This window comes from Saccopteryx bilineata, chromosome 2, assembly GCF_036850765.1.
Source record: "Saccopteryx bilineata isolate mSacBil1 chromosome 2, mSacBil1_pri_phased_curated, whole genome shotgun sequence".
NCBI lineage: Eukaryota > Metazoa > Chordata > Mammalia > Chiroptera > Emballonuridae > Saccopteryx > Saccopteryx bilineata.
The window spans coordinates 247,695,648-247,723,622 of NC_089491.1; the positions used below are offsets into that span (position 1 = coordinate 247,695,648).

At 47.2% G+C, this 27,975-nt stretch overlaps 1 protein-coding gene across 2 annotated transcripts; it reads right to left on the bottom strand.

Moving 5' to 3' along the window:
• Positions 1 to 43: 43 nt before the first annotated feature.
• Positions 44 to 27,841, bottom strand: DGCR8 (DGCR8 microprocessor complex subunit). Of its 2 annotated transcripts, XM_066259827.1 has the most exons (15): positions 27,686 to 27,841; positions 23,505 to 23,717; positions 22,098 to 23,095; positions 21,496 to 21,655; positions 18,569 to 18,711; positions 18,124 to 18,406; positions 15,688 to 15,885; positions 15,319 to 15,420; positions 14,521 to 14,619; positions 12,726 to 12,808; positions 5,616 to 5,716; positions 5,184 to 5,290; positions 3,858 to 3,985; positions 2,311 to 2,424; positions 44 to 1,079 (listed from the first exon to the last, which is right to left on the bottom strand). In XM_066259827.1, the coding sequence occupies exons 3-15, from the start codon at positions 22,815 to 22,817 to the stop codon at positions 996 to 998; spliced, it is 2,322 nt and encodes a 773-aa protein (XP_066115924.1). In that variant the 5' UTR covers positions 22,818 to 23,095; positions 23,505 to 23,717; positions 27,686 to 27,841; the 3' UTR covers positions 44 to 995. The 2 variants fall into 2 exon arrangements, with proteins under 2 accessions (XP_066115924.1, XP_066115925.1); XM_066259828.1 differs by lacking the exon at positions 23,505 to 23,717 and having other exon boundaries at positions 22,098 to 23,091; positions 27,682 to 27,824.
• Between the last annotated feature and the right edge of the window lie 134 nt (positions 27,842 to 27,975).

Sequence of the window (27,975 nt, forward strand, 5' to 3'; positions counted from 1 at the left end):
ACGAGTGCCAGTTTGTGATCAAGAATGGATTGCACACTAAAGGTCCTTGTTTCCTCTTAAATAAATCCACGTGCTAAAATGCATTTATTGTTTATATCTGCTACATGATTCCAAATCTATCTTCTACATACTTGTAAAAGTTTCTTTCCAAAAGCTAAAATACCATAAAAGCTTTAAAAATTTAAGGGTGGACAGATGGACTTGACTGTGCAAAAATCTTTAGTAAAAAGTTGCCAGAAGCCAGGACAGGTGAGAGGCCTTAGTATCTGCTGTCTAAGGTGTGTTTTGAGGGCATTAAGACTTACTCAGAAAAATGGACCACATTCCAGCTCTGGGCTTGGGCAACAAGCCAGGTGGAGACACACTGGCTGAAAAATAATCACCTTGATGATTTGCCTGCAATCTCTGAAAAAGTTCTGCTAAAATTATGTTTATTTTAAACATAAATGTCTGAAATACTTGTTCCTACCTATTATAACATTTTCAGAGGAAAAAGGGAAAACACAGGAGGCAGGAACGGGATGGGGTGCCAGCCAGCATGCGCCTTCTGACCAGGTCCCTGCAGTGGCCCACAGGAGCCCTGGGCACAGGTCGCTATAGAACTCAATCTTCATTTTCTCATTTCATCTGTCTTCCAACTATAATTTGTCAGTGCATGTTATATACTAAAATTCATGAAAACCAGTCTACAGCGAATCCGTACAAGCAGAGGTCATCTCCAAGTTTGGCTTCCACCTGTGCGGGCAGGCTGAGCTGATGCTTGAACATGTTCACTCAGACCTGTGGGTGGCCCCCAAGGAAACAGTACAGTACAGTGTGGTACAGTACATGGCCATGGCTGTCCCCATGCACTGGAGCCCAGCCGTCTGGCTCCAGCCCTGACATGTGGCTGTAAGGGAGGAACTTAGATTGGAGGTGAGAGGCTGCAGAGTGAGCGATGCACTGTTCTCCCTGACAGCAGAGCCGGCAGCCCCCATGCCCAGCCCACCACCTCCTCATACATCCACAGTGCACAGGGGCTCGCCACCAGGCTGGGCAGATGCCACAATAGACATCTTGGGCTTCTTCCGTGTCTCCTCCTAGAAAAACAATGAAGATCAGAGACGTCAGTGAGGTGGAAACATGCTGAGCCCACTGTTAGGCAAGAGGCTACAGAGGAGGATGGATGGGTGGGAGGTGAGCCAAACATGCCAGGGAGCCTCTGGAGTAGGGCACCCATGCTTTGTGATTTCAGGTTGGGAGGAGGACCAAAGGCCTGAGTAGTGGGCCAGGCAAGGGGCTGAGTGAAAGGGTCACCCTGGACACCATCAGAATACCCCATGACTCCCTGGCAGTCAGGACACACACTCAGAAGGACGAAAGAGGTCACAGCCACCAGAGATAAGCTACCTGGGTGGGGGGCTCTCTCCCCACCTCACCTGAGGGCAAGAGTGAGACCTCTCCTGGACCCAAAAGGCCACAAAGACAACCTCCTTCAGGGTTTATACAGGTCCAGGTTGATAAAACAGCTGAAAAGTTCTGAGACCTTGGGAGTGGTGGCTTTAAAAAACTGCACAGAGCCTGGGACAGATAAATAGCTTGGTTGGAGCATCCACCTGAAGCTCAGAGGTTGTGGGTTCAATCCCTACTCAGGGCACATACAGGGACAGACTGATGCTACTGTCTTTCTCTTTCTCCCCCTCTCTAAATTGCTAAAATAAACATTAAAAAAAAAGACAAGAGAAAAAAAAGCCGCACGGTAATGAGCCCTACTCCATGCTCAACTGTTCAGTGAACCATACACGCCCCTCAGAACTGCTGAGGACTCCAGGAGGAAGAGGTCCAGGATAGCAATCTGCCACCCACAAGGACCTTGAGAGAGAGAGAATGTGTGTGTGTGTGTGTCTGTGTGTGGTGTGTGTGTGTGTCTGTGTGTGGTGTGTGTGTGTGTGTGTGTGTGTGTGTGTGTGTGTGTGTGTAGGAGGGCGCTGGTCAGTACACTGTCCCTGACCTCAAACAGCCAGCATGAAGTGGGGACCCAGAATCAACAAACAAGAGGCTGAGCGCTTCACAACCACAGGCCAGGGCTGCCAGCTCTCTATATAAAATAGTGACCTAATACAAATATCATGAATGCTGAAGCTCAAGGAAAATCTAATCTGGAAGGGTTAGGGCTTTTTGGGTGCCTGAGCACTGCCAAGGTGTCAGAAGCCAGTGATGAGTTCCCACAGGACAGCTTCCCCCCCCTGCAGCTGCCACAGTGTGACACAGCTTGGTGTCCCTCCCCTGCCTTGCGGGCAAGGGGAAGGAGGAGCCATAGCCCATGCTCACCCTCTCCTCAGCCAGCCTCTTCATCTCCTCCTGCAGCTTGCTCAGGATGTGCAGATTTGGCTTGTTCTTCTTGGCATACTGCTGCAGCTCAATCACACTCTTGTCCGAGGTCTCCTGGGGAGCACAGTGCCTCCATCTCAAGACTGCCCTGGACCCCACACCAGCTGCCCCACCCTCGACCTGCGCAGAGAACGATGTGGAGTCCACACTGCCCCCGCCTCAGTGAACAAAAGCCACAACCTCCTCCCTTCATAAGACAAAATCAACCTGGCACCCAGCTGTCTCTGCTCCTGCCCAGGTATAACAAGAAAACTGGACACAGCCTCAGATTGAGCCGTGAGCCAAGCACTTACTGTGCCCAGGGCCCTGTGGAGTGATGCCCAACCTGGGAGGCCATCGGCCCCAGCCACTGAGCTCTCTGCATGTCCTAGACTTTTAGTGCAACAAACTATCCTGAGGCCCTCCAGCTACAGGACAACTGTACCTGGGGTGCCCGACTCCACCTGCCCTCCAAAGGCCACATGCTGGGCTGTGCCTGGACTAGACCCACACCGTCCAGCTTAGGAAGGCTTCCTCTCCATGGGCCAAAGCAGGCTTTCTCTCCCTCATTCTTAGATGGAGAGAATGCACAGAAGGCATGCATACAAAAGGCATAATAGGTTTCATCTACATTGCACCCAAGTTTTCTCAACAACATATATCCTAAGGTTCCTCTAAGCACCTTGGGGGCCCCCGTCACCTCCCTCACCCTACCCTGTCATGCCCAGAGCAAGGGCCTCCTCAGGGATGGTCTGAGGGTCCACAGTGTGCTCTTTGGAGTCACCACCTCCAGTACCCACCCTCTATACCAGTGGTCCCCAACCTTTTTGGGGCCACGGACCGGTTTAATGTCAGACAATATTTTCACGGACCGACCTTTAGGGTGGGACGGATAAATGCACAAAATAAAATTATGCGACCAGCATAAAAACTGTGGTATTTTTAAATATAATTGTCGAACTTACGAGACAAGCATCAAGAGTGAGTCTCAGAAGGATATAACAGAGGGAATCTGGTCATTTTTTAAAAATAAAACATCTCCCAGTACTTCCCCCCACCCAACAAAGCACACAAACCTAAGGGTACTGGTACTGGATTAAATCTCAAGATCTTGGCAAAAGCAACAGAAACAAGAGATGATACACACAAGCTGTTGGAATAAAGCTGAGTAACTGTGTTCGTAGTCAAGAGGCCGGCCCTCGCATGCTCACTCTCCCTTAGCCACTGGGAGGCCTCAAATTAGCACAAGGGCTCTTGTCAATGGACTAAGGTCTCAGGGCTGGCAGTACTCACCATCTGCATCTCCTGCTGCTCTAGCCCCTCCCCACATTGCCAGAGCAAGGCCCAGGCCCCTTGGGCAGGGATGACTCCACTCCCTCCAAGTCACAGACGTGGCCCAGCAGAGTCCAAAGAGGCAGCCATGAACAAGAGCAGAGTGGCTCGACTCTGTCCCTGTGATAGTGAGACCCCAGGTGTGTACTCCAGGGTTGGGAGAGAGGTCCTATTACCTGTTTGACCATCTTGCTGCTTTCACGACCATACATGCGCAGTAACGACCCCCAGTTCTTGACATGAGGGTGCAGCAGCTGAAGGATTTTCTGAGAAGCCAACTGTTTCCCAACTCTCTTATTTTTACCTGTGCAGAAGGAAAGCATAGGCATGAGTCACAAACACCCAGCTGTCCACACAACCACCTTGCCTAAAGAGTTCATCTGTGTCTCCCTCTGAGCTCAGGGTACATTCTATGGGAAGGAGGTAGAGAAGAACTCCGCCCCCAAGCTGAGCACTGGCATCTCACAATCCCAGACTAGGACCCACCCCGACCCCACCTCAGAGAACAGCCCACCAGAGGCTCCAGGTCAGGACAGGACCAAGGTAGGTCACACAGCTTGAGTCCTCCCTCCTGCCACAATCCCATATTTCCAGACACAAACAGCAATGAGGTCATGAAGCATGTGGCCTGAGGTTCCTTGGAGAAGCAGGCACAAGAGGAAGGCTTTACCGTAAGGCTCAGAGAAGCATCTAGAGGGGGTATGTGTGCTCTGAATAAAAGGAAGGCAGGACCAGGGGTACAGAGTAGGTCTGGAGAACACCAGGTACCAAGGAGGCACTCCTGACTTGGGAGGAGGGAGTTCTGGCACCAGGATCTGGCCTCTATTTCATGTCCCACCCACCCACCTGCTCAAGATCACTTCTCAGTGGGACTGGTGTCTGCTGGATCGCAGGGCATACTGGGTCTCAACACCAGGGTCAACTTGTGTACTACCTTCTAATTTATACAGCACTAGTTTTTTGTTTATAGAATTTATACAAAGTTTTCTCTTAAAGTTGTATTTTAAAAAGTGGTTACTTCAAAACCCAAATTAGGTCATGAGCACAGGTAACACATACAACCCCAGAAGGCAGAGGGGCAGCGCATGTCCAGCACAGGAATGCAGAGTGTATCTGCCATTTGAGCAGGACGCCTCCACCACCATCACCACCGCAGGGACCAAGGGCTTGTAGGGGGCAGAGATGGCAGAACGGGAACACATGGCTTAGCCAGAATGACCAGTCCAAGCCCATGAGAAGGACAGAAACAGCTTAGATAGGACTACCACAGTAGAGCCTCAGACTGACTGTGCCAGATGTTGATGTGAGATGCTGGTGGACACAAGTGTAGCAGTCAGTGCACACAGCTGGAGCTCAGGATCAACAGTAGGGCAGTGGCTAAAGACCAAGCCACAGGGATTCAAAACTCCCAGAGAGACAATACAGAGGGGTACCAGCAGGGTGACACCCCTAAATGGTCATATGACAGCATGGTGGGTGGCGGGGAGGAGGAGAACCCTTACACCAGCCGCGCACTGTGTGCTTGCCGCACGCCATGACATATTCACTCTTCTGGTTTTTACCAGGAACCACTTCAAACTTGATGGATGTGTCACCCATTCCATGGTTTCTTTAAGAGAAAAAAGACAACAGGTGACATCAGCTGAGGAGGATAAAATGGCTTCCAGACAGTTAAGAGATCTCTGAAGAAAATCCCAAATCTCCCCAAAACTGCTTCTCAGCTGAAGAGGGTGAGGTTCTCTGAGTACACCCAACCCAATCCCATGGGGTTCTGATGGACCGCCAAGCAGAAGGGCTCCGAGCACACATGGAACACTTGCAATGGCTCGACCTTTAGCACTGCATCTTGAGCCAGGATCAACAGCCAGTGAGGATGCTGGGCACACAGACAGAAGCCCCCACAACCGACTTATGACAAGAAGCTCCCACCCTACCTTTTAAGGCACTCGTGGAGGATCTGATAGGGAGACAACAGTCCGGCCTTGCTGGTCAACTCGTAGACCCGTGAGTCCTCGATACTGATGTGGTTAAAATACTACGAAACAAAGCAGCCACTCCTGAGTGCTGGCCTTGCAGAGCTGCTCCCCACGCTATCTGCTTCCCCAAGTGGTTCCTGTCCTCATTACCTCATGGAACAACTCACACCGCCCACTTCACTGTCCAGCTGGCCCTCTGAGACACGAATGAGGCGCTGCACTGCACCAGGCTGGAAAGAGCGCCTTGGATGGGGTGGGAAACTGGTGCAGTGAGGCCTGGGCTGCACAGCTAGCTAGCCTGGGGAGCCGTTTCTGAATCTGAATCTTTAGCGAACGAATTTAACATGAAGGACCTGCTGAGCTAAAGCCAGCCCTGAATCCGAACCTTTAGATTTCACAGTCAGAAATCTAAAGATAAACAATCTTTGGGAAAAAACTTGAAAATCATCATGAGATTGAAGAAGAGAGAAGGTATGCCAGAAAAAAGCTGCACTGTAACTAGCCAAACTCTCTGAAAGCTGCAAAGGCCATGGCTGGGCTCTAGTCTTGAACACAGTCTTCCTGGATTTAAAATCGATTACTGTGACCAAAGAATAGAAAGGTTAACAAGGGTTAACAGAAAATCACTTAACCAGTTAAGGAAAAAAAGGGAAGTTCTGTACAACAAAGACAGATACCAGCAGGAGTGGCTCTGACCCCAAAGCCTCTGGTAAATAGAGGATGCCACTCAGGAGCACGGCCTACCTCCCCAGTGGTGGTTGTGTTAGTCAGCTGGGGATACCATAACAAAGCACCACAAACTGGGTGCTTGAAACAACAGAAATTTCTTTTCTTTCAATTCTGGAGGCCAGAGGTTCAAAATCAAGATGTCAGCAGGGTCAGACTTCTTTTGAAGCCTCCCAGGGAGGATAGGATCCTTCCTTGACTTTTCCAGCTCTGGGTGGCCCCAAGCTTTCCTCGGCTTGTGGCAGCGTAACTTCCATCTCCATATGGCGTTCTCCTCATCTCCCTCCCCTCTTCTTATAACAGCTGCTCTGAGCAGGAAGGCGGGATTCCTCTACTGCCATCTGGCCTAGTGAGGAGGCAGGCTCCCTCCCTGTGACTGAGTTGAGGAATGAAAGTGTTTCTGAAGAGTATTGCTGATTCTGCGAGCAGGAAATCCTCTTGCTATCATTTGGCTATTTGTCTTCCAACAGGTCCCCACAAGACACTTCCATTTTCAAGCTCCCGCATCAGTGTATCCACAGTTTCTAGGAAAAGTTACTCAAGATGTCAGGCCCTGGACCCACCCTAAATGGCCAACCAAGGAACCAGACATCAGCAGTGTCTGGTTTTCTCATTCAGTCTATAAAGGTCCACTCTCTAACCAGTAGTCAGCACCTGGGCTGAGACCCTGTAATCTGGCCAAGTAGTTGGAGAACCTACATACCCTGTAGCTCTAGATTTCTACCCTGACAGAGCTGAGACCGGCGCACGTTGAGCGTGTGTGCTAGAAGCCCAAAGAGATCCAACAGCCTCTGACCAAGGCCTACACACCAATTACCAAGTAGCCATGGCCACATGTTGCTGACAGTTTAACCTAGCAGGAGAGAGTGGGGACTCCAACTCAAGAGAGCACAGGCAAAGGGCATAAATGACCCACGGAGAACAGCATAGGAGAGCCAGGGTGATCAGTGCCAACAGACAGCGAAAGACCATGAGGAAGCACCACAGAGGGCCCAACATCTGTATATTAGAAAATTTAGATAAAACAGACCAATTCTTTAAAAATGTAAACTACCTGCATTGCCCTATTCCAGTGATTTTCAACCTTTTTTCATCTCGTGGCACAAACTAATTACTAAAATTCTGTGACACACCAAAAAAAACCCCCAACATTGCATTTTTTGACGATCTGACCAAAACAAAGGTATAATTTACACCAGATGGCTATGTATTGGCTATTGTCATTTTTTTTATCTGACAATCTAAGGGAAAAGAGGTCAGTGCCCCTGACTAAACAGTCAAGTGATACATATTTTAAAAATCCTGTGGCACACCGGTTGAAAATCGTTGGCATGGGGCAAAGTATATGGTAAGGGGTGCAGAATGTCTGGTGCCCTTTTCAAGTTCACCAACCCAGAAGCTCCTGACCACCACTTGCTGGGTTTCTTATGAAGGCATGATTGGTTACATCACCAACCATTAGTAATGCAACCTCCAGCCCCTTTAGCCCAAGTCTGAAAATTGGGGGTGGTGGCAGAATGAACTGTGTGGCTGAAAGCCTCTAATTAGATGTTAGGTTCCCCTGGCAACTACCCCTCTCCCACCAATCCTTAGGGGCTTTCCAAAAGTCACTTCGTTAACATAAATAAAATCCAGTGTAGTAGAAAAGGGAATATTAAGAATAACAAGACATTCCATTCACCTTTATCAATCAGGAGCTATTTTAAGAACTGGTGACAAAAAAAAGTAACAACTTATTGTATTATATTAGTTTTGCCCCAGGAACCTAAGTCAAAGACCAAATGTATATATATTTATTATATCAAACATCCCAAACATATATGCACCAAACAAGTCCCAGAATACATAAAGCAAAAACAGTCAGAAATGAAAGGAGAAATAAACTCCATAACAATACCTGAAAACTTCAATATCTACTTGCAGTAATGGATTGAAGAACTAGGCTGAAGACCAACAAGAAAACAAAACAACTAGCACACATCACTTAGACCTAAAAGACATCTGGTTTACTCCACCCAGTAACAGCAGAATATACATTCTTCTCAGATGTATATAGAATATTCTCGAGGAGAGACCATATGTTAGGTCATAAAACAGGCCAAAATAAATTTTAAAAGATTGACTGAAATTATACAAACTTTCTGAACTGCAATGAAATTAAGTTAAAATCAATAACTAAAGAAAATTTGGAAAACTCACAAATATATAACCAATGGTTCAGAGAAGAAATTACAAGGGAAATTAGAAAAATTCTTTGAGATGAATTAAAACAGAAACAACACTCTAAAACTCACAGGATGCAGTTAAAATAGTACACAGAAGAAAATTTATAGCTGTAAGCTTTATATACATAAAAAGAAAATCTCACATCATTACTAACTTTAAGACACTATAAAAAAAAAAGAAACGTTAACAAAAAAAACAGAATTTGGATCTTTGAAAAGATCAATACTGACAAAACTTTAGACTGACCAAGAGTTAGAGTCAAACTGCCTGACCAGGTGGTGGCGCAGTGGATAGAGCGTTGGACTGGGATGCGAAAGAGACCCCGAGGTCTCCAGCTTGAGTGCGGGCTCATCTGGTTTGAGCAAAAGCTCACCAGCTTGAGCCCAAGGTTGCTGGCTCGAGCAAGGGGTTCCTCAGTCTGCTAAAGGCCCGCGGTCAAGGCACACGAGAAGGCAATCAATGAACAATTAAGGTGTTGCAATGCGCAACAAAAAACTAATGATTGATGTTTCTCATCTCTCCGTTCCTGTCTGTCTGTCCCTGTCTATCCCTCTCTCTGACTCTCTCTCTGTCTCTATTAAAAAAAAAAAAAAGAGTCAAACTGCTAAAATCAAGCATGGAAGCAGGGACATCACAACTTTGCCAAATAAAAAAGATCAAAAAGAAAATACAATGAACTGTATGCCAATAAATTAGATAACCTATATCAAATTGAAAACTTCCCAGCCTGACCAGTGGTGGTAAGGTAGATAAATCATCATCTCAGAAAGCTGAGGTTGCTCTGGGCACAGGCTTTTCGGCACAGGGTCACTGGTTTGAGCAGGGGATCATCCATCCACACAATTCCAAAGTTCACCAGCTTGAGCCCAAAGATTGCTGGCATGAGAAGCCCAAGGTCGCCTGACCAGGCGGGGGTGCAGTGCATACAGTGTTTGGACTGGGAAGCAGAGGACCCAGGCTTGAAACCCCGAAGTCATGGGCTTGAGCACCGGCTCATCTGGTTTGAGCAAGGCTCACCAGCTTGAGCCCAAGGTCGCTGGCTTGAGCAAGGGGTTACTCGGTCTGCTGTAGCCCCCCGGTTAAGGCACATATGAAAAAGCAATCAATGAACAACTAAGGAGCCAAAACGAAGAATTAATTCTTCTCATCTCTCTCTCTTCCTGTTGTCCCTATCTGTCCCTCTGTTTGTCACAAAAAAAAAATGAAACCCAAGGTCACTGACTTAAGCAAGGTGACACTGGCATGGCTCTAGGCAAGATTCATAGGGAAAAGATCAATGAACTTAAAGTAAAAGCAACTACGAGTTGCTTCTTACGCTCTCTCCCTTCCTGTCCCTCTCTCACATACATATATACAAACATACAAACATACATAAAAATTCCCAGAAAGACACAAAATCTAAAAATTGGCTAAAGCAAAATAAAATCTGAATAGATATAAAACAAGTTTAAAAGACTGAATTATATAGTAACTGAATAACTTCAAACAAAGAAAAGTCTAGGCCCTAGTCCTGGCCTCAGTAGCTCAGTTGGTTTAGAGCAGGCATAGTCAACCTTTTTATACCTACCGCCCACTTTTGTATCTCTGTTAGTAGTATAATTTTCTAACCGTCCACCAGTTCCACAGTAATGGTGATTTATAAAGTAGGGAAGTAACTTTAAAAAATTTATAAATCAGAGTTATAGCAAGTTAAAGCATATAATAATAATTACTTACCAAGTACTTTATGTTGGATTTTCGCTAAGTTTGGCAGAATAAATCTTTATTAAACAACTTACTATAGTTAAATCTATCTTTTTATTTATACTTTGGTTGCTCAGCTGCTGCCCACCATGAAAGCCGGAACACCCACTAGTGGGCCATAGGGACCAGGTTGACTACCACTGGTTTAGAGCATTGTCCCAATATGCCAAGGTTGTGGGTTCAATACCTGGGGTCAGGCACATACAAAAAACAACTAATGAATAAATCTATCAATAAGTGGAACAAGAAATTAATGTTTCTCTTTTTTCCTAAAATCAATAAATTGTTTAAAATTAAAATTAAAGTCTAGACTCTGATGTTTTCACAGGTAAAGTCTACCAAATGTTTTTAAAAAAAAGATCAGGCCCTGGCTGGTTGGCTCAGTGGTAGAGCATTGGCCCAGCATGTGGAAGTTCCAGGTTCAATTCCCAGCCAGGATACACAAGAGAAGCGCCCATCTATTTCTCCACCCTTCCCTCTCTCTTTTCTATCTCTCTCTTCCCCTCCTGCAGCCAAGACTCCATCAGAGCAAAGATGGCCCCAGCACTGAGGATGGCTCCACAGCCTCCACCTCAGGTGCTAGAATGGCTCTGGTTGCAGCGGAGCAATGTCCCAGATGGGCGCATGTGGAGTCTGTCTCTCTGCCTCCCTACTTCTCACTTCAGAAAAATAACACACACACGCACGCACACACACGCACACGCATGCACTAATCATCAAACCTTCAAACTATTTCACACAATGTAAGAGGAAAGAACATTTTCCAACTCCTTCTTTATTACCCCAGTACCAACACCAGACAAAAACATCACAAAATAACTACAGTTCATCCCCGAAAAGTAAACATAGCTATATAAGTCCTTAACAAAATACTAGATCAGTGATTTTCAACCTTTTTTGAGCCGCGGCACATTTTTTACATTTACAAAGTCCTGGGGCACACCACCTTCCAAAATGACACAAAATGACACTCTAACACAGTACATATTATACATATAGTTAGTAATATAGTTTCTAAATGTATTTATACTCACACCTGACCATGTCTCGCAGCACACTGGTTGAAAAACACTGTACTAGATGACCAAATCCAACAACACAAAAATAATTACACATCATGACCAAATGGGATGTGTAATTATCCCAGGAATGCAAGGTTTATGTTAAAAAAAAATCAATTGTGATATATCACCATACCACTAAAGTAAAAGACAAAACCACACAATCATCTCAATAGAAATAGAAAAACTATCTGAGAAAATCTAACATCTATTCCCGGCAAAAACTCAGCAAACCAGGAGTCGAAGAAAACATCCTCAATTTAATAAGATCCACAGCTAACAGCATGCTAAGTGAAAGAAGCCAGTCACAAAAGACCACATGTAATGTGATTCCTTCCATTCCTATGAAATGTCCATAATCAGCAAATTTATAGAGACAGAAAGTAGATTAGTGGTTTTCCAGGTGTTGAGGGGCTAGGGAATGAAAAGAATTAGGAGTGACTGAAAAAATATTCTGAGTTTAGAGTGTTGTGATAGTCTTTCAACTCTTAAGTATTCAAAAATGCACTGAACTGTATAGTTTAAATCAGGAGTCGGGAACCTTTTTGGCTGAGAGAGCCATGAACGCCACATATTTTAAATGTAATTCCGTGAGAGCCATACAACGACCCGTGTACATTACGCATTACCCAATAAAAATTTGGTGTTGTCCCGGAGGACAGCTGTGATTGGCTCCAGCCACCCGCAATCATAAACATGAGTGGTAGGAAATGAATGGATTGTAATACATGAGAATGTTTTATATTTTTAATGTTATTATTTTTTTATTAAAGATTTGTCTGCAAGTCAGATGCAGCCATCAAAAGAGCCACATCTAGCTTGTGAGCCATAAGTTCCCGACCCCTGGTTTAAAATATATCAATAAAGCTTTTTAATTTCAAAAAATGCATTCTTCAGAGTCTGAGAAACCTTTGTTAGAAATCACAGAATCAGACCTACCCAAGAAAGGTTCACAAGTAGTTTTAAATGGTTCTTAATATAAAGAACAATCTAACTTTTGTAGACTGTCTCAAAGGTTCATTCCCACCACAGATCTACTATAAGGAGATCTGATTTACTTCCAAATACATTTAGCATGCACAAGCAATTTCCTACTACCAATTACAAAACACAGGGGACAAAAATCTGACAAAAATGACACGTTTTTCCCTGCTTACATAAAGATAAACAAGTTTGCCCTTTTATGAAATATGAACAAACAGCATCACCTGAAGCTTGTATGATTAAATCATTGAGCACCGCCTGCAGTATCAGGGCAGGACAGTATCCATTGGAGTCACAGCTCCAAACAAAGCAGGGTCATGACACTCACCTCAAGCTCTTCACTGTCTTTAGGTTTCTCCTCAGAAGTCTGTTTAACAAAGTCAGGAATGAGGATTTCCAGCGTAGCTCGGGCTATGGGAAAAGGGAAAAAAAAAAAAAAAACCACTGATGATGTGGGCTTGGGCCCAGGCTGCTTCCCAACTGCAGAGTGAGCTACACACTGGCTTCTCTGCAGGGAGGGCCAGGGACCCCCGTGGTTCAGAGGGGAGCAGGGGCCTCAGAGAAGAGTGCTTTAGAAACAAGAACAGTGTAGGATTGAAAAGAACACATCCTAAGGAAAGGAGACAGTGCAGGAGTCACTTTGGCCCTGAGGCACTTATAGCAGTTAGGGAGAGATCAGCATGTCAAATGAACCATGTGACACGCAAGCAAATGGCTCAGCAAAACCTGGACCAAGTAGGGAGGACCAAGAACTGAGCAGGCTGCATGAATGGGGGAGAACCAGCAAGATCAAATGGACCCTCTGGAGGCAATGTCTGCAGGACAGAGCAGAGGGATGACTCCATGCTAAGCACAGCTGCCTGAATGAGCAAGGAATGAGGTTCCCTCACCACTGGAATGGGGAAGTGGAGCACTAGGCAAGGGGGGAGGGGTGAACTTTAGGTTTGTAGTACTAGCAAGACATCCAAACGTAGGTGTTTAGTGTAGCCGGGGTCTGTGCAGAAGTGGATCTCTGCACATGAGGAAGAATGTAGCAAGGCTCTCCACCCTCCACGCTTGGCTCTGCTCTGTAGGTTATCTGCTTCAAGACCTTGGTAACACCCAGTCTGTCGAGCTAAAAAAGGTCTTTTGCCAGAATTTCTCAAAAATGGACAACAGGCCTTCCTGGAGAATGGGGCAGAGTATGTGAGCCCAGCACAGCCTTACAGAGGAGGGAAGACAATCGTGTATTATTCCAATTGTCCTCAGCAAACACCATCAAAAGAAAGTGACACCAAGGGAAATTCTGAGTCCTATGAGCAAAAACACTTTCACCGACCTTGAGACCTAATGATACTTTGAAAAAACTGACATACTTCATACTCTGTGAAAGAGCTGTTCTGGAATACAATGAGAATGGTAAAAACTTCAAGAATTGACCTATGGGTGCCAGGGCCTGTGGTGTACCTAACCCCCAACCTACAACACTCACTTAGAAGTGGGCCCACTTCTAAGAATAAGCCAAACAACCCTGACGCTGAGGCAAACGGCTTCTGGAAAAGAATGCCAGTAACTACTAGTGCTGGGCACAAAAGTGAACAGCACATACACAGTCAAAAAGAGCAATTGGTTTTAAGCAAAAACCATAAGCTTTCCCACAGAACTGCTATGCTATATTCAATGAGTGGCAGTCCCAAATTTGGAGTTTGAAGGACTTAGGAAATCGTCCTCACAAATGTCAAAACCACTTGAAGAGAATGCCAACAGCATGCTGATTCACCTGTTTTTCATCTCCCAGCATGCCCACATTTTGCTTGTTTTAAATACAAACCCATTCTAGAACGTGTGCCCAGCACAGCCCAGTCAGCTCCGTGAGCAGGGAGGAAAAGGGTGGGAGGTTTCAACCCAGCTGCCAATCAGTAGAGAAGGGACCTCCTACTTTTGACAGGTTTTACTGTATCTGAATCTTTCCCAATGAGCACATAATTTTTAAAAATCAAAATAGATAATTACCTAAGTAAAATGGATTCCCCCACCCACCCACACCCCTCCCACTTGGGCTGCTGCTCAGCACGCCCCCAGCCAAGGGGAGGGGCAGGCACAGCGGGAAGCCTGGGGCTCTGACACCTAAGCAGACACATTACCAGCTTTATTCTTCGCAAGTTTTTTGCTGCTTGCAGTTCCAGATCCATAGGTCACACCATCAATGGTCACGGAAGCACCAAAAGGCTCACTTGGGTTCTCTTAAAATTAAAATTACTTTTTTAAAACATGCTCGCCAAGACATTAAAAGCACGCACACACACACATCCTGGACAAGGTGAGGTCAGGATTGCCACTGGAAGGCAGAGACTAGGGGACTCCCTAATGCACTGAGATGGGGCTGAGATGGTCAACAGGCAGAGAGAGCACTCCAGGAAAATTTTGAGAAATGGGTGCCATAAGATAGTGAGCTGGAGGGGAAATGAGGTGAGAGGCAGAACCACCAGGGACAGAGACCAATGTCTGTGAAAGATGGACAGAGGACTGTGAGGGGCAGGGATGCACAGATGTAGTGAGCCAAAGAAACAACATGATAAACAATGAAAGGTTCTAGCTTCCAAGGGAAGACAAATTGGTTTCACAACGGTGTGCCGAGGATGGACAGGAGAGAGCTGATGGGAAGCACAAGCCTGAAGCCTCTTCATCCATCTGAGGGAGCCTGGAGACAGTGGGCAGCCTTCCTCAGAGCAAGGGACAAAGGAAGATGGTGGAGGAGTGAGTGTGAACAAATGAAGGGGAATCAGGATCCTTAGACTGGACAGATTCCCATAAAAAATGAACTGCCTTCTTGCCCTTCCTTTTCATTTCTATCCCACCTAGCAGCCAGCTCCCACCTCCCCAGACATGACCAAAAATGAGGTACGTGACTTTAGGACTGAGGTAGGGAAATTCAAACTTACCACATTCAAAGAAATTATAAACAGGGCGGACCTTGAGGACACGCTGCATGTACTCGTGCAGGATGCAGACCTCGGATTTCCCGTTGGGGTTAATGACAAACTCTGTGACAAGAAGGACCATCTCAACAACAGTGTGAGGACTCCACTACAAGCTAGCACTCAAGACCTGGCACCATCCAAGTTACCAAGTCACTGAATTAGGGACTCAATGCCATGAATGTGTTGGATCTCTGGATTCACAGGGTAAAGACGAGCTCTGAATTAAAATGCAACTCACACACGAAGTACACATTTTAAAAACATCAAATGAAAAATAACAGTACAGTATAACCATTCTGCCGATGTTACAATTTATAAGCCCCAACTCACCCTTCTTCGTGGGTGCATCCTGCACAGACAGAGTGATGAGCTTCTGATTAGCCGGCAAGATGGGCCGCTCAGACTCGGCCTGTTTCCGTTTCATTTCTCGGTTAAACTGCCTCCGCTCTGCCCAAGTCCTGAATTTTTTCACAGTAACTTGCTCAAAGTCAAAACGCTTCTCCAGGTAGTTCCGAAATTCCTCAAGATCTGTACAAGATTTGCCAGAGAATCAAATTACTCATTTTCAAAGTAAGCTATTTCTTCTGCCCAGTGAGTTGGACAGTGATGCACTGCCCATCAGACAGTTTCCACCACACAATACTCACTGCTCTTTCCTTGTTTTGAAGGGCATGGAAAGCAAAGAATTAGGTCCCTTCACTCAGCCAACTAAAATTATTCTGCAGGGCCTTGTGAACAAACTTCTGGGAAGTAATCTTAGTTTATTTACAACAAAAATAAGGATTAAAAAACAAAACAAATAAAAGATGGCCTTCAGGGCCTTTCCTTCTGTATCAAAACAAGTACCTGAGTGCCAACAGCAGTATGGGGAGCCATGCACCCACTGCCCAACTTGCTCTCATCCCTCCAGGCACCGTGGCAGCCTCCAAATTCAGCAACATGCCCAAGCAGCTTAGGTTATGGCACTCACCATGCTTCTTCCCACTTGGTCCCTGACTCAGACCCACAGCTCACCCAGGTGCCTTGCCTCTGCCAAGTACCCCTCGCTCCCACTATTCAATGAGGTCCCTAGGGAGCCTCCCACTTTCAGTTACACTTATTACTCCTTCTCTCCCAGAACTTCCTAGAGTTCCCACCAGCCTCACTAGTTTCTGCCTGCTTCCTACCAATCACTCAAGTGTGCCATGGCTCATGCCCAACCCTAAAAGCAGTACCAGAAAAGGTTCTACGTAGGCAGGCTGAGATGTATACTGAGATGTAGCCTTTTAATACAAATGCTACAAACAACATACTTGCAACTACTTAATTATAAACTGAAACTACGTATCTCTTTACATACCAATGCAGAAGAGAGTCTGGAAATAAGTTACCAGTAGTCACCTCTCATAAGGAATGAGATTAGAAGTGGGAGGTAGGGCCTGAGTGGATAAAGCAACAGACTGTGACGCAGAGGACCCAGGTTCGAAACCCCGAGGTCTCCGGCTTGAGCACAGGCTCACCAGCTTGAGTGCAGGGTCGCTGACTTGAGCATGGGATCATAGATATGACCCCATGGTCACTGGCTTGGGCCCAAAGGTCGCTGGCTTGAGCAAGGGGTCACTCACTCTGCTGTACCCTTCCCCCGTCAAGGCACTTATGAGAAAGCAAGCAGTGAACATCTAAGGTGCCGCAACAAAGAAGTAATGCTTCATATCTCTCTTCTTTCCTGTCTGTCTTTCCCTCTCTGTCCCTCTCCCTGACTCTCTGTCAAAAAAAAAAAAAAAAAATTGGAGGTAGGTGTCTTACAAAAACAGGAACACATTCATTTACACATACATGCACAAAAGATGGTATGAAAAAACAAACCATCATCTTAAAAGGAGAGCTCCCTTCCAGCTAGGTCTCTGAAAAAATCCAACATACCAACAGAAGACTAAAGAAGCCAACTTTGATGAGGGAAGAAGCCAACACCAGGCAGACAGGTTGAGAGGAGACTGAGTCTACACATCGGGGAAATGGGGGCCAGTGAGACCCTGCCCTTTCCCCAAATGTCCAAGGCTCCAACCAGGACACTGCATCTCCCTTACCCCCCAGAAGCCATCCCTCTAGCTCTTACAGGGTCCCTCAAATGCAATAGTTATGAGACAATCCAGACAGCAATACAATAAAAAATCCTGAAAATGTGAAATTCTCTTTGAAAAAGAGTCAGCAAGTGGGCTAAAACAATTTGCTATCACTTAAGAGACAACTAAGACTTGAATGAGTAAGACTAAGCTAAGAAGAGTGAGAAACACCAACACACACCCAAATGGCAACTGCAGGACTTAAATGTGAAATGCCCACAGAATAGTGGCAGTTTCCCAACACTGAGCCTGAAGATTGAAGAAGCTCACTATGAGCCCATCAAGATAAACCAAAATGCCACACAAAACATCCTACTGAAAAAACGGAAGACTTAAGGAAAAAACATAAAAGTGACCAGAGAAAATGGTTGGTCTATATTGATAGCAGCCATTTCCATAGCAGCATTGGCCATGTGGCCCCTGCAGAGCCTGGGAGCAGGGGCCTGAGCATGGAACCCACGCAGGCTCTCCAAAGATGAGGGTGATGGGCCTTTCCAGACATTTGGGAGCAGACAGAGGTCCCTGTTGTCCCTTCCTCATACACTTAACTAGAAACAGATGGCATTCAGCAAAAGAAGACCCAGAGAAGGCATGGACGGTAGTGGCATCCATGTAGACAGTACAAGGAGGCAAAGGGGAAAGGGAGTTCACTCTGGAAACTTACCAACTGATTCGTCTTTGCACACCTCAACTTTGGCCTTCACCTGCCCCAGAGCCCCAGGGGCGGCCTCAGCCCCCAAGGGGTCCTTCTCATCTGGCGGCCCTGAGTCGGCCCCTATTGAATCAGGCTCTTCGAGGGGGAACTCCAGCTCTGCAGATCGGCTGAGGGGCTTGACAGGGGACACCTCCCCACTAGGGGCAAGCTCAATATTTTGCTCCCTTTCCTCATTGTCCTTCATTTTCTTGTAATGCAGACAGGGGATGCTACTCAGAGGAGGGTCATGTTTCTGTGGATAATAAAATTGCAACAGATTATAAGGATGACTCTGAAAGTCTGAATATCCACTGTCTTTCACCTGCCTCAGCTTGGCTATGATGCAATGTGTGCAGATGTGATATTCTTATCTGTTAATTTATAAGACTAAATTCACGACTGATGCATCCCTCACCCGTATGCTTCCCGTTCCCAAGAAGTATGGCCTGGACCAGGTGACCACTCGAGACTCTCTGTGTAGGTACACGGGGACTCCAGAGTTATGGAATGTCATGATCCACCCATCAGGCAATGGTTCTGTAGGTGGACGGCCACGACCTGCACAGAAAAACATCCTACTTGAAAAACTTAAGAACTTTTGGGATTTTAAAAAAATGATGACATATGGCAGGAAAAAAACCCAAAAAGGGTAAAATGAACCAAATATTGAAAAGAATTGCTAAGGACTGGCAAGTAGGGAAGTGCTCCACCCTCCAGCCAGAACCTATTTCAGCCTTGCCTGTTGCTCGGCACCTCCCGGCACTTCCCAGCACCTCCTGTGTATGAAATAGTGTTCTCGTTGTTCTTGTTTACCTGCTTAACCAACAGAATCCAAGTCCGTCTATGACAGCAGGGAGTTTTCTGCTTGCTCACTGCTATAGTACTGGGCCTAAAACAGCATGTAGTGTGTGAAGGAGCCTCGGCTTTGCCTCCACAGATGGTGAGCATAGTGGACATTCGATTGCTCACCGCCTTGCCTTGGCTGGGTAAGCTTTTCTAAGAAACTGCATGTCTGCTGAGCACTACTTCCTGTGACCAGATGACAAGTCTTCACTGTAACTAAGCTGCAAAACTCTCATCAGCACACAAAACACTACTTCAAACCTGTGAATTTTTAAATCAGTTTAAAAACAGTAGTCCCCTCAAAGACAAACAAACAAACAAAACACTACTCCCAGCCCCTTCCTTGCTTTATAGGAAGTCATTAATAAAAAGCAAGACTTGTTATCCACCTGACAACAGGCCCAGCTGCTGGGAAAAGCATAAGGCAAAGGCTTAACTAAAACTTCATTTCCATACAGGTTCTGGGATTAAGTTAAAAATTTTAGAAACAAAAGGAAAAAAAGCAAATAAAATCTACAAAAATATATACTAATGAAAACAATACCAACGACTCTCGAGGAAAAGGGAGTGGCACCCCTGTACATGATATCCCCACCCAGCAAGGAGGGCCAACCCACACACGGCTGATACTGGACAGCTGGTGTCAAGATGGCCCTAGGAGAGTGAGGCACGTCAGAAGTGCACGAACGCTGTCACTCTCCCCAGTGAGCCAGGGCCAAGGAGCTGCCTTTCAGCAGCTTTAGGCTAAATCAGAAGAAACAAATGAAATACAAGCCTAACACAACATGAACACAGGTGCATCCAGGCCACTCATTTATGACAATGAGTAGTCACTAAGTTTCCTGGGCTGTCTGAAGAGCTCACATGCTGCTCCTATGCAGTCTGTGAGCATGAGGACAAAGCTGCAACTCCCTCCTGGGAGGGAGGCACCAGATGGCTCCAGGTGGAAAAGGCTGCAAAGGGAAAGGCAGCACCCATACAGACAAGCCGAGTGGCCAGGCATACTGCTAACCTGAGTACTGCTCAGGACATGGCTTTATCTACTTAGAATGAGGTTACTGAAACCTCAGAAAGAGTACAAAGCAAACCTGCCAGAGGCCCTCAATCCCATCTCAGAAGCTGAAACCCAAGTTCATCTCCATCTGTAATCAATGCATCCAACCCTTGTTCTGTTCCAACCACTAGCCAACATGGGCAGACACTTGCCTGCCCACCACTGCCATGTCCACTCCATAGCCAGGGAAGACTGCACATCACTTGCCCTAATATCTCTCCATCAGCCTGACCAGGCATTGGCGCAGTGGATAGAACGTCGGACTGAGATGCGGAGGATCCAGGTTCGAGATCCCGAGGTCACCAGCTTGAGCATGGGCTCATCTGGTTTTAGCAAAGCTCACCAGCTTGGACCCAAGGTCGCTGGCTAGAGCAAAGGGTTACTCGGTCTACTGTAGCCCCACGGTCAAGGCACATATGAGAAAGCAATCAATGAACAACTAAGGAACCACAACGAAAAACTAATGATTGATGCTTCTCATCTCTCTCCGTTCCTGTCTGTCTGTCCTTATCTATCCCTCTCTTTGACTCTCTGTAAAAAAAAACAAAAAAACCTCTCCACCATACCTCAACTGCCTTCTGCACCCTGCTCTTCAGCCTAAGGTGTTACCTGTCTGCTCACCTGAGTCCCCATGCATCTCTTCAGCCCCTCTCTACTGTCTAACTGACCAGCCCAACATCTCTACCTGGACACTCACAAGTGCTTCCAGACTAGGACAGACAGAAACAAACACACTTCTCTCAAACTGGCACTGCACTGGCAAAGGGACTACACAAACAAACCTCTGGGCCCACTACCCCAAATCCAAGTGTAATGCCATGCTTAGGCCATAGGAGCTGTGCTTTTAGACAAAAATTGTGTAACACCACCTGCTTGCTCCTTTTTTTCCCAGTTACTAAGATACATCTTTTTCAAGTTATCAATGTCTTTTAATTTTTAAAAATATATTTCCAAATCTGTTTTAAAAAACAAATCATTAGTTTCAACATTTTTAGGCAATTAACATTTTGAGAGCAATTACACTACCATGAGATTATTCGCCATCTATTTCTCTCCCTAACACCTGCTTGCTTCTAGTGGCTTCCCCCAACAGCAAATGAATTCAGAACTTGGACCTCGACCTTCACCTATCACCATGCTGAGCACCCACCTCTGACCTCTGCCTCCACACATACTGTGCTGGTCTTGTCCCCAGAACATACCCATGTCCCCTCCTCAGGGGTCCCTCCCAGTTCCTCTGCAAAACACCAGCCTCTCTGATTTCCAAAGCACACACCACAATCTGCACCTGGGTGGTAGGGCTTCTGGGTGCACCGTTATGTCCTGTTTCCCCTTTATCAGACATGATTATCTTACCCTCAAAAGCATGCCCAGACCACTGTCTTGGTAGCCCAAAGGCTCTCAAACCTGCACTTCTGCAAATACTCACAACCCTGCCAACTTACTTTTGAGCACTGTTTTAATCTTGGTCATCATTGGCTGCACACTTGTCTCTCCATCAGATGGATGGTCACTGTCTCCACCGTATTTCTCCTCCAATCTCCTCTTTTTGGGAGCACAAAGGCCCTCTTCCAGCAGAGCATCAACATCATTGTCAAAATCATCCTGCAAAACATACTGTTCAGACACCATAGCCCCAGCACCTGCATTCCTGCACCATGGGCAAGCTTAAGGACACTAGTGAAAATGGACACAAAAATGAGACGCTCTCAAGGGGACCTAGGTGTGCCTTTATGATGCATGATCATCTGAAAAGCAAGCAAGATGAAACCAACAACTGAGGCTAAAAGGCTTGATCCAGACACACCATCAGGGAGCACGTCTCAGCAGCAACTTCGAACTCAGATGGGTAAAAGATACAAGGCCAACCTGTCAGCCAAACTTTTCATTAAAGTTTTAAAGTCTGGACTTTTTATAGCTGTCTTTTTTCCACCACGTATGAGCTTTTTTTCCTCTGCAACATCAGCTTTCATAAGATGCTGCAGTTCCCGAACACCTCTCTTTGGGTTTTGTTAAGAGCACTCCAAAGGAGAGGTCACCGACATACCTCGTAGGAGAAATTCAAGGCCTCTTCATCCACTCTGTCTCTTTGCACGATTGCTTTAGCCGTGAACCCGCCTGCTCCTTCTTCATCTAGCTCCAAATTGTCAGTAAAATCTTCTAACTCATCGAGCACTGCATACTCCACTCTCTTTTCCTGATCCAGCTCATTCTCCTCATCCTTCTTATCAGCACTCTCACCCCCTACGTCTACCCCGTTACCAACACTCCCGCCAAAGGGACAAGCATGCACGTCTCCACTGACAGGGCTAAGGGCCAGACTGCACTCTGCGCGAGTGTCGCGCTCCACTCCTGTATACAGCACCTTCCTGTCCTTACTCCTGCAGCTCTCGGTAAAGCTCACGCTAATCTTTACATCCTTAAGCAACTTAAGGTCAGGGGAGAACTTCCGGACCGCAGGTGCGTGCCGGGCGGTGCGCGGGCTGTGGCCACTACAGTTCGGGTCTATGAGGAGGCGGGCTTTAGAGAAGGATCCTTTGGAGAGAAGAGAAGCTCCGTAGAAGTTGAGTGGGTCCTCGGCAGGGGATTCGGCCTGTCCATCACCACCAGAGCCAACGTCCATTACCTCTGCATCACTGGACGTTTGCAGGGGAGGTGGTGGAGACTGTTCACGGGGCAGCGCTTGGAGGGGGCAAGCACGTTTCTCCATCACCGTTTCTCCTGCGGGCTCACGCGGGAGAGGAGAGGGACTCTCATATGTCTCCATAGTAAAAGTGGTTAAGACTATTTTAAAAGACCAGTTTTTAAAAACCTTACATAAATCTATACAGCTAACATGCACAAGTCCGTCGAGACCCGGTGCCGTCCTGCCCGCGCTGCACACGCTGGCGGCTTAGTCAAGCTGGCCACATTGCTCTTTTCATTAATGTAGACAGCTTTTAGAACCACTGCCTCAATTATTGGAAATCACAATGCACTCAGCTTAAAAGATTGACGACTAAGCGAGTCTGTCTTCATGCCAAAGTGGCACCTTTCTTCTTCTACCTGCAAAGAGATTTAAAAACACCATCACAAAATGACAGAAACCTTCCACTTCCCTGGTACCAAGAGTCAGGTGCTATTAACAGTGCAGTAAAGAAAGTAATACTGCCTAAGAGAAACTTCTAGGCTTTAAAACAAACTACCTTTACTTTGTTTCTTCAGAACCTAAATGTTAATAAATTCAAAGTTAAATATTTTATTAATTGTCCACTGCAATTCCTACTTCAGAAACATAAAAATATTATCTTAAGATTCACAATGATTTTAAAAAACGTACACTAAACTTTACCGTAGCATTCCCTTAACTCAGCTGATTAGGTAAGCAAGCATGTGGTGCAAGGCTGCCCTTTCCAGAACACACAGAAAGTGTGCGGCCTCCCTCTGGCCATCAGAGCAACATCAATCTACTCACCTGCTACAGCTGGCTCAGTCAGAGGGTGAGCGTGAGACCCTCAGCTCAACTCTGCAGCACCAGGGCCTCAGAGGTACGGCCAGGCGCTCTGCTACCCTGGAACCCCAGGGCTCTCCTGGGCCCACAAGGTGGCACGTAGACCGGGACAGTGATGCAGCGTGCTGGTCGCCAGAGGTGGCGTGGTTCTGTTCCCAGTAGAGGAGGGAGTGGTGGCTGTGGGAAGGGAGCCAGGCCAGGGTTGGTAGGGCAGCTGCAGTTGACAGCTGGAGCCAAGGCACAGGGGGTTCTAAGTGCCATCTGGAGCCTGGCTCCATCCTGGGGGCAATAATGAGCCACCAAGGGTGATGTGACTCTCATGCCACAGTTCAGTCCCTATTTGGGAAAGGAGACTGACCACTCTGCCAAGCACAGTCTCTGTGCCCAAGGCATTGAAGGAGTCCTCTAGGCTAGAGAGCCAAGGCAGGAAGAGGGACAGGAGCCTTCAAGAACAGTGAAGACACAGAAGTAACTGCTCTGTTGACCAGGTAAAGAGCACAGACAAAAGGGAACTGAAAGCAAATGAGGTTCCCCCTGGAGTAACACGTGTTCCAGCATTCACACAGGAGCCTGTAGAGGAGAGTAGATGAAGCCTCCAGGGAGACTGGTCCAACAGGTGCTGAGGACACAGCTCTGGAACTGACTGGCCCAGAGAAAGGGGGCATTAGCGAGGTAGTAGTCATATCAAAACCACAGAAGAGAGGCTGCCCAGAGAGTGAACACAAACCAAGAAGGTTGAGGACACAACTCTGAGAAACTTCACTCCAGAGGAAGCACAACAAAAGGGCTGATATGAGGCCAAAAAAGCAGCTCAGAAAGAATCCAAAATTTAGATGTCTGTAGGAGGCTTGGGCAGCAGAGCAGAAGCACATGCAAGTGCGCGCACAGAGTGCAGATGCACACACATATGAATATGCCATGCACACGGGTGCAACTATGCACATGCATGCCCATATATGCACATGGGGCAGCTTGACTGGTTGCACAGACAGGAATCAGCAAACATAACACGTTTAAAAAGTTTGCACTGCAGGGACAGAGCATAGTGATTGTATTTTGAAGGACATAACACAAAAACTAAGGACTTGCTTAGATTTAATCAATTCATTCAGCAAATACCATCTACTCCAAGGGAGACACTACAGTGAACAAGATCCTCACCACCTGGACACAAATGGAAAGGCAATGACCACCGAGCTGTCACTCTAATTCCAAGATTCTAAGATGTCCTTACTGTTCTGATTTCAATGATACTTAACACAGCATCTTCCCCAGAGATGTGTCTGTCAAAGGTGCTAAAGATGAAGGAAATGCAGCACATAGATAACATCGGATAAAGACTGAACTGCAGTAAATGCTAAGGAGGCTGCAGCCAGAAAGGCACCGGAAACACTGAGTAAAGCCAGTCTCCTGGCAACCAAGAAAGATCACTTTAAGAGGACAGGTAGGTCAGCATGCCCATAGATCGGACCAGGACCAAATCCCACAGCACCTGGTAGGTCTGCCCAGACTCCAGCTAAAGTCACTCTATGACTCTGGGAGCCAAAAAAAAAAAGGCAAAAATGAAAAAGACATGAGGAGATAGAAGGATTGAAAACAAATGGCAGTACAGGGCAGAGAACATCTGCTACTGTGTTAAAAGGCTAAGAAGCAGCCATTGTAGAAGCACAAAACAAAGATGACAATTAACTGATAAAGGGAAGCCTAGAAAAGGCCCACGAGACAGGGTTAGAAAGTATGCACTCTTCCAGAAATCAGGAAAGTCCCAGGATACAACAGGTCAAGGCACAAAGCCCTACAGTGGGGCAGTCCTGGCCAAGTTTCTTACTTTTTCCTCTGCAAGCTTTCTCTACTCATTCAACAAGTATTTGCTGAACACCTTCTATGTCACACACACACACAAATATTATTCTAGGTGTTAAGGTCATCAGACAAAATCTCTGCCCATAGAGCTCACGTAATATCAGGAAAGATGGTCAAGTAACAACTTAGAAAAACTGAGAAGTGCTCAAGAGAAAACAATACAAAGAACTGGGGAAGAGGAGGCAGCTTCCAAAAGGATTGACAGTGAAGGCCTCAGAGCCAGGGTCCATCTGAAGGCAAGAAGAGTGAGCCCGTGAACCAGATGGGTACTGGGGGTGTGAGGAGACATTCCAAGCACACAGAGGAAAAACAAAGGCCTTGGAGTAGGAATGTGGTGTGGCAGGTGAGAGCACTGTGCTAAGGGGGAATGAGAGGAGGCCTAGTCAGTGAGGGTAAGCAAGACCAGAACTCTGGCTCTTAAGATGGGCCAATGAACAGGAAGGTCCAAGCACTGGCAGCCAAATCTCAGCAGGACCCTATTCCAAGCGCTTTATGCATTTTCTTTCACCAGCTCGGAGACCTGAGAGAAAGGTTAAGCAACCTGCTCAAGGTCACACAGCTAGAAACTGGTGAAGCTGTTTTAACACCCCGACAAGCTGGTTTCCAGTCTGTACTGCCTCAGTTTTACACCATCTTACATTTTAAAAGAACCATTCTATCTCCAGAAAAGCTTTAGATGGGTGCTGGGGGGAGGGGCAAAGGAGAGAGCAAAAAAAGTTAAGAAGCTCACCAGGCTTAAGCCAGGGGTGGTGAGAAACAGTCCTGAGGGTTGCATGGAGGCTTGAGAGGAACCCAGGTAACTCCAAACTCAAAAATAGAACTCTCGTGCACTGAGGTGGTGAAGGCAGCACAAGGAGTGACTTGGGGTAAAGATGGGGGTGTAGGTCTGGACATGGCTATTTGGCATCAAAGTAATACATGGAGAACTGAAAAAAAAACAGCTAGAAAGGTAAGGTTGCAGCTCAGATGGAAGGCTGGAGATGGCAATGAGATGGTATTAAAACCAGGGACCTGGATGAGATCACCAAAGAGGGGAGGGTAACTACATGAAAGGCCATGACTGGGCAAACCAGTCAGATGCTTCCTACCCCCAAGGTCACAATTAGTCTATAAAAAAACACTTGAGAACTGTCCCTCACAGTGCCTGGCCATATAGGGCTTAAAGGATGGTTCATTCTGCCATTGGCCTCACTACTGCTTCAGCTGATTGAACACACAGATGCAAACCTTGCTTGCCAAGTGGACCATAAGCCAGCAGCAGACTCACAGCAGGCTTCCCTGAGTCCCTGACACAGGGGTAAAACACACAATTGGACAGCATCCTTCGTTGGAGTCCACTTACTGGGCTGGCATGGAGGCACCGGTGGGCAATTATAGTACAATGCTGTGGCTGCTCTCCTGCTGCAGCTTCCCGCCCAACCCAGCAGCAGTATGACCTCATCCATTCCTTTTGTCATCCTCCAACGGGCCTCATATCCTATACTCACAGGCAGCACGACCGACTGGCCGTTCACTCCCTTTCGTGAGTGATGGCCTGTGATAGGGTTGCCCAGAGCCGGATGACTGAGAAGTCCGTTCTGCTGCCAGGAAACAAGGTTCCGTCCTAGTGGTTGGCCTCGCAATCACCAACGCTAGACTGAACTGCTGAGCATCGGATAACAAGGTACAAACATGCGTGCATGCATGCAAAAAACGGTAAATCAAATTCCTACCAGAAGCAACCCAAGTCCGTCGGATGATACTTGACAGGTATCACTGTCAACAGGTTGGCACCTTACATTTACTTCTACCGTGATCATTGTTATAACAAAACCACATTCCAGTTATCTACATGATACTTAATCCACGATCATTTAGTGGAAGAAAAGACTTGGACAACTTCTCAGATTTCCCGCAGGGTCTTTAGCGAGCACTACCCTGTTCATACCTTTCCCGCCTGAAAGTGATGCTACTATTGCCACGGGCCCACAGGGCGAGGGGTTTTTTACACTTGGGCTGTTAACCGGGGCGGAAAACGACCGGCCTCGGCGCCACCTGAGCCCAGGGCCCGCCCCCCAGCTGCAGTCCCCCACCGTCCCAACCCCCCCGCGCTCTTCAGGCCCGCCACAATAAAGCTACACAAAGACCGAAACTCCGCATGGCCAGGCCCGCCTCACGCCCATCCGCCCCGCCCCGCCGTGCCGCCCGGGCCCGCGGCCCTCCACCGAGAGGTAAGGGCGCGCACTCGCTTAGGCCGCAGCGCCCGCCCAGCCAGCGGGGCGCCCCTCGCGCCCCGCACCTACCTCCGGCGCCTGCGGCCTGCCGGAGCTGCCCGCAGCCCGACCACAGAAGAGAGACCCTCACGGCCCGGCAGCCACCACCACCACCAACCAGAAGGCCACCCAGGCTCTCCCCGGTCGGCGGGACCCGCCTGCCGCGCGGGCGGACGGAGGGCGGGCCTTGGCGGCGCGCGGCCAATCCCTGGGCGCGGCCGCCCCACATTGGGGAAACCGCGGAGCGGGCTGCGGAGGCCGCCAATCGGAGGCGCAGGACGCTCGCGGCCTCAGCGTGCAGCCCAATAGCGCGGCTGCGT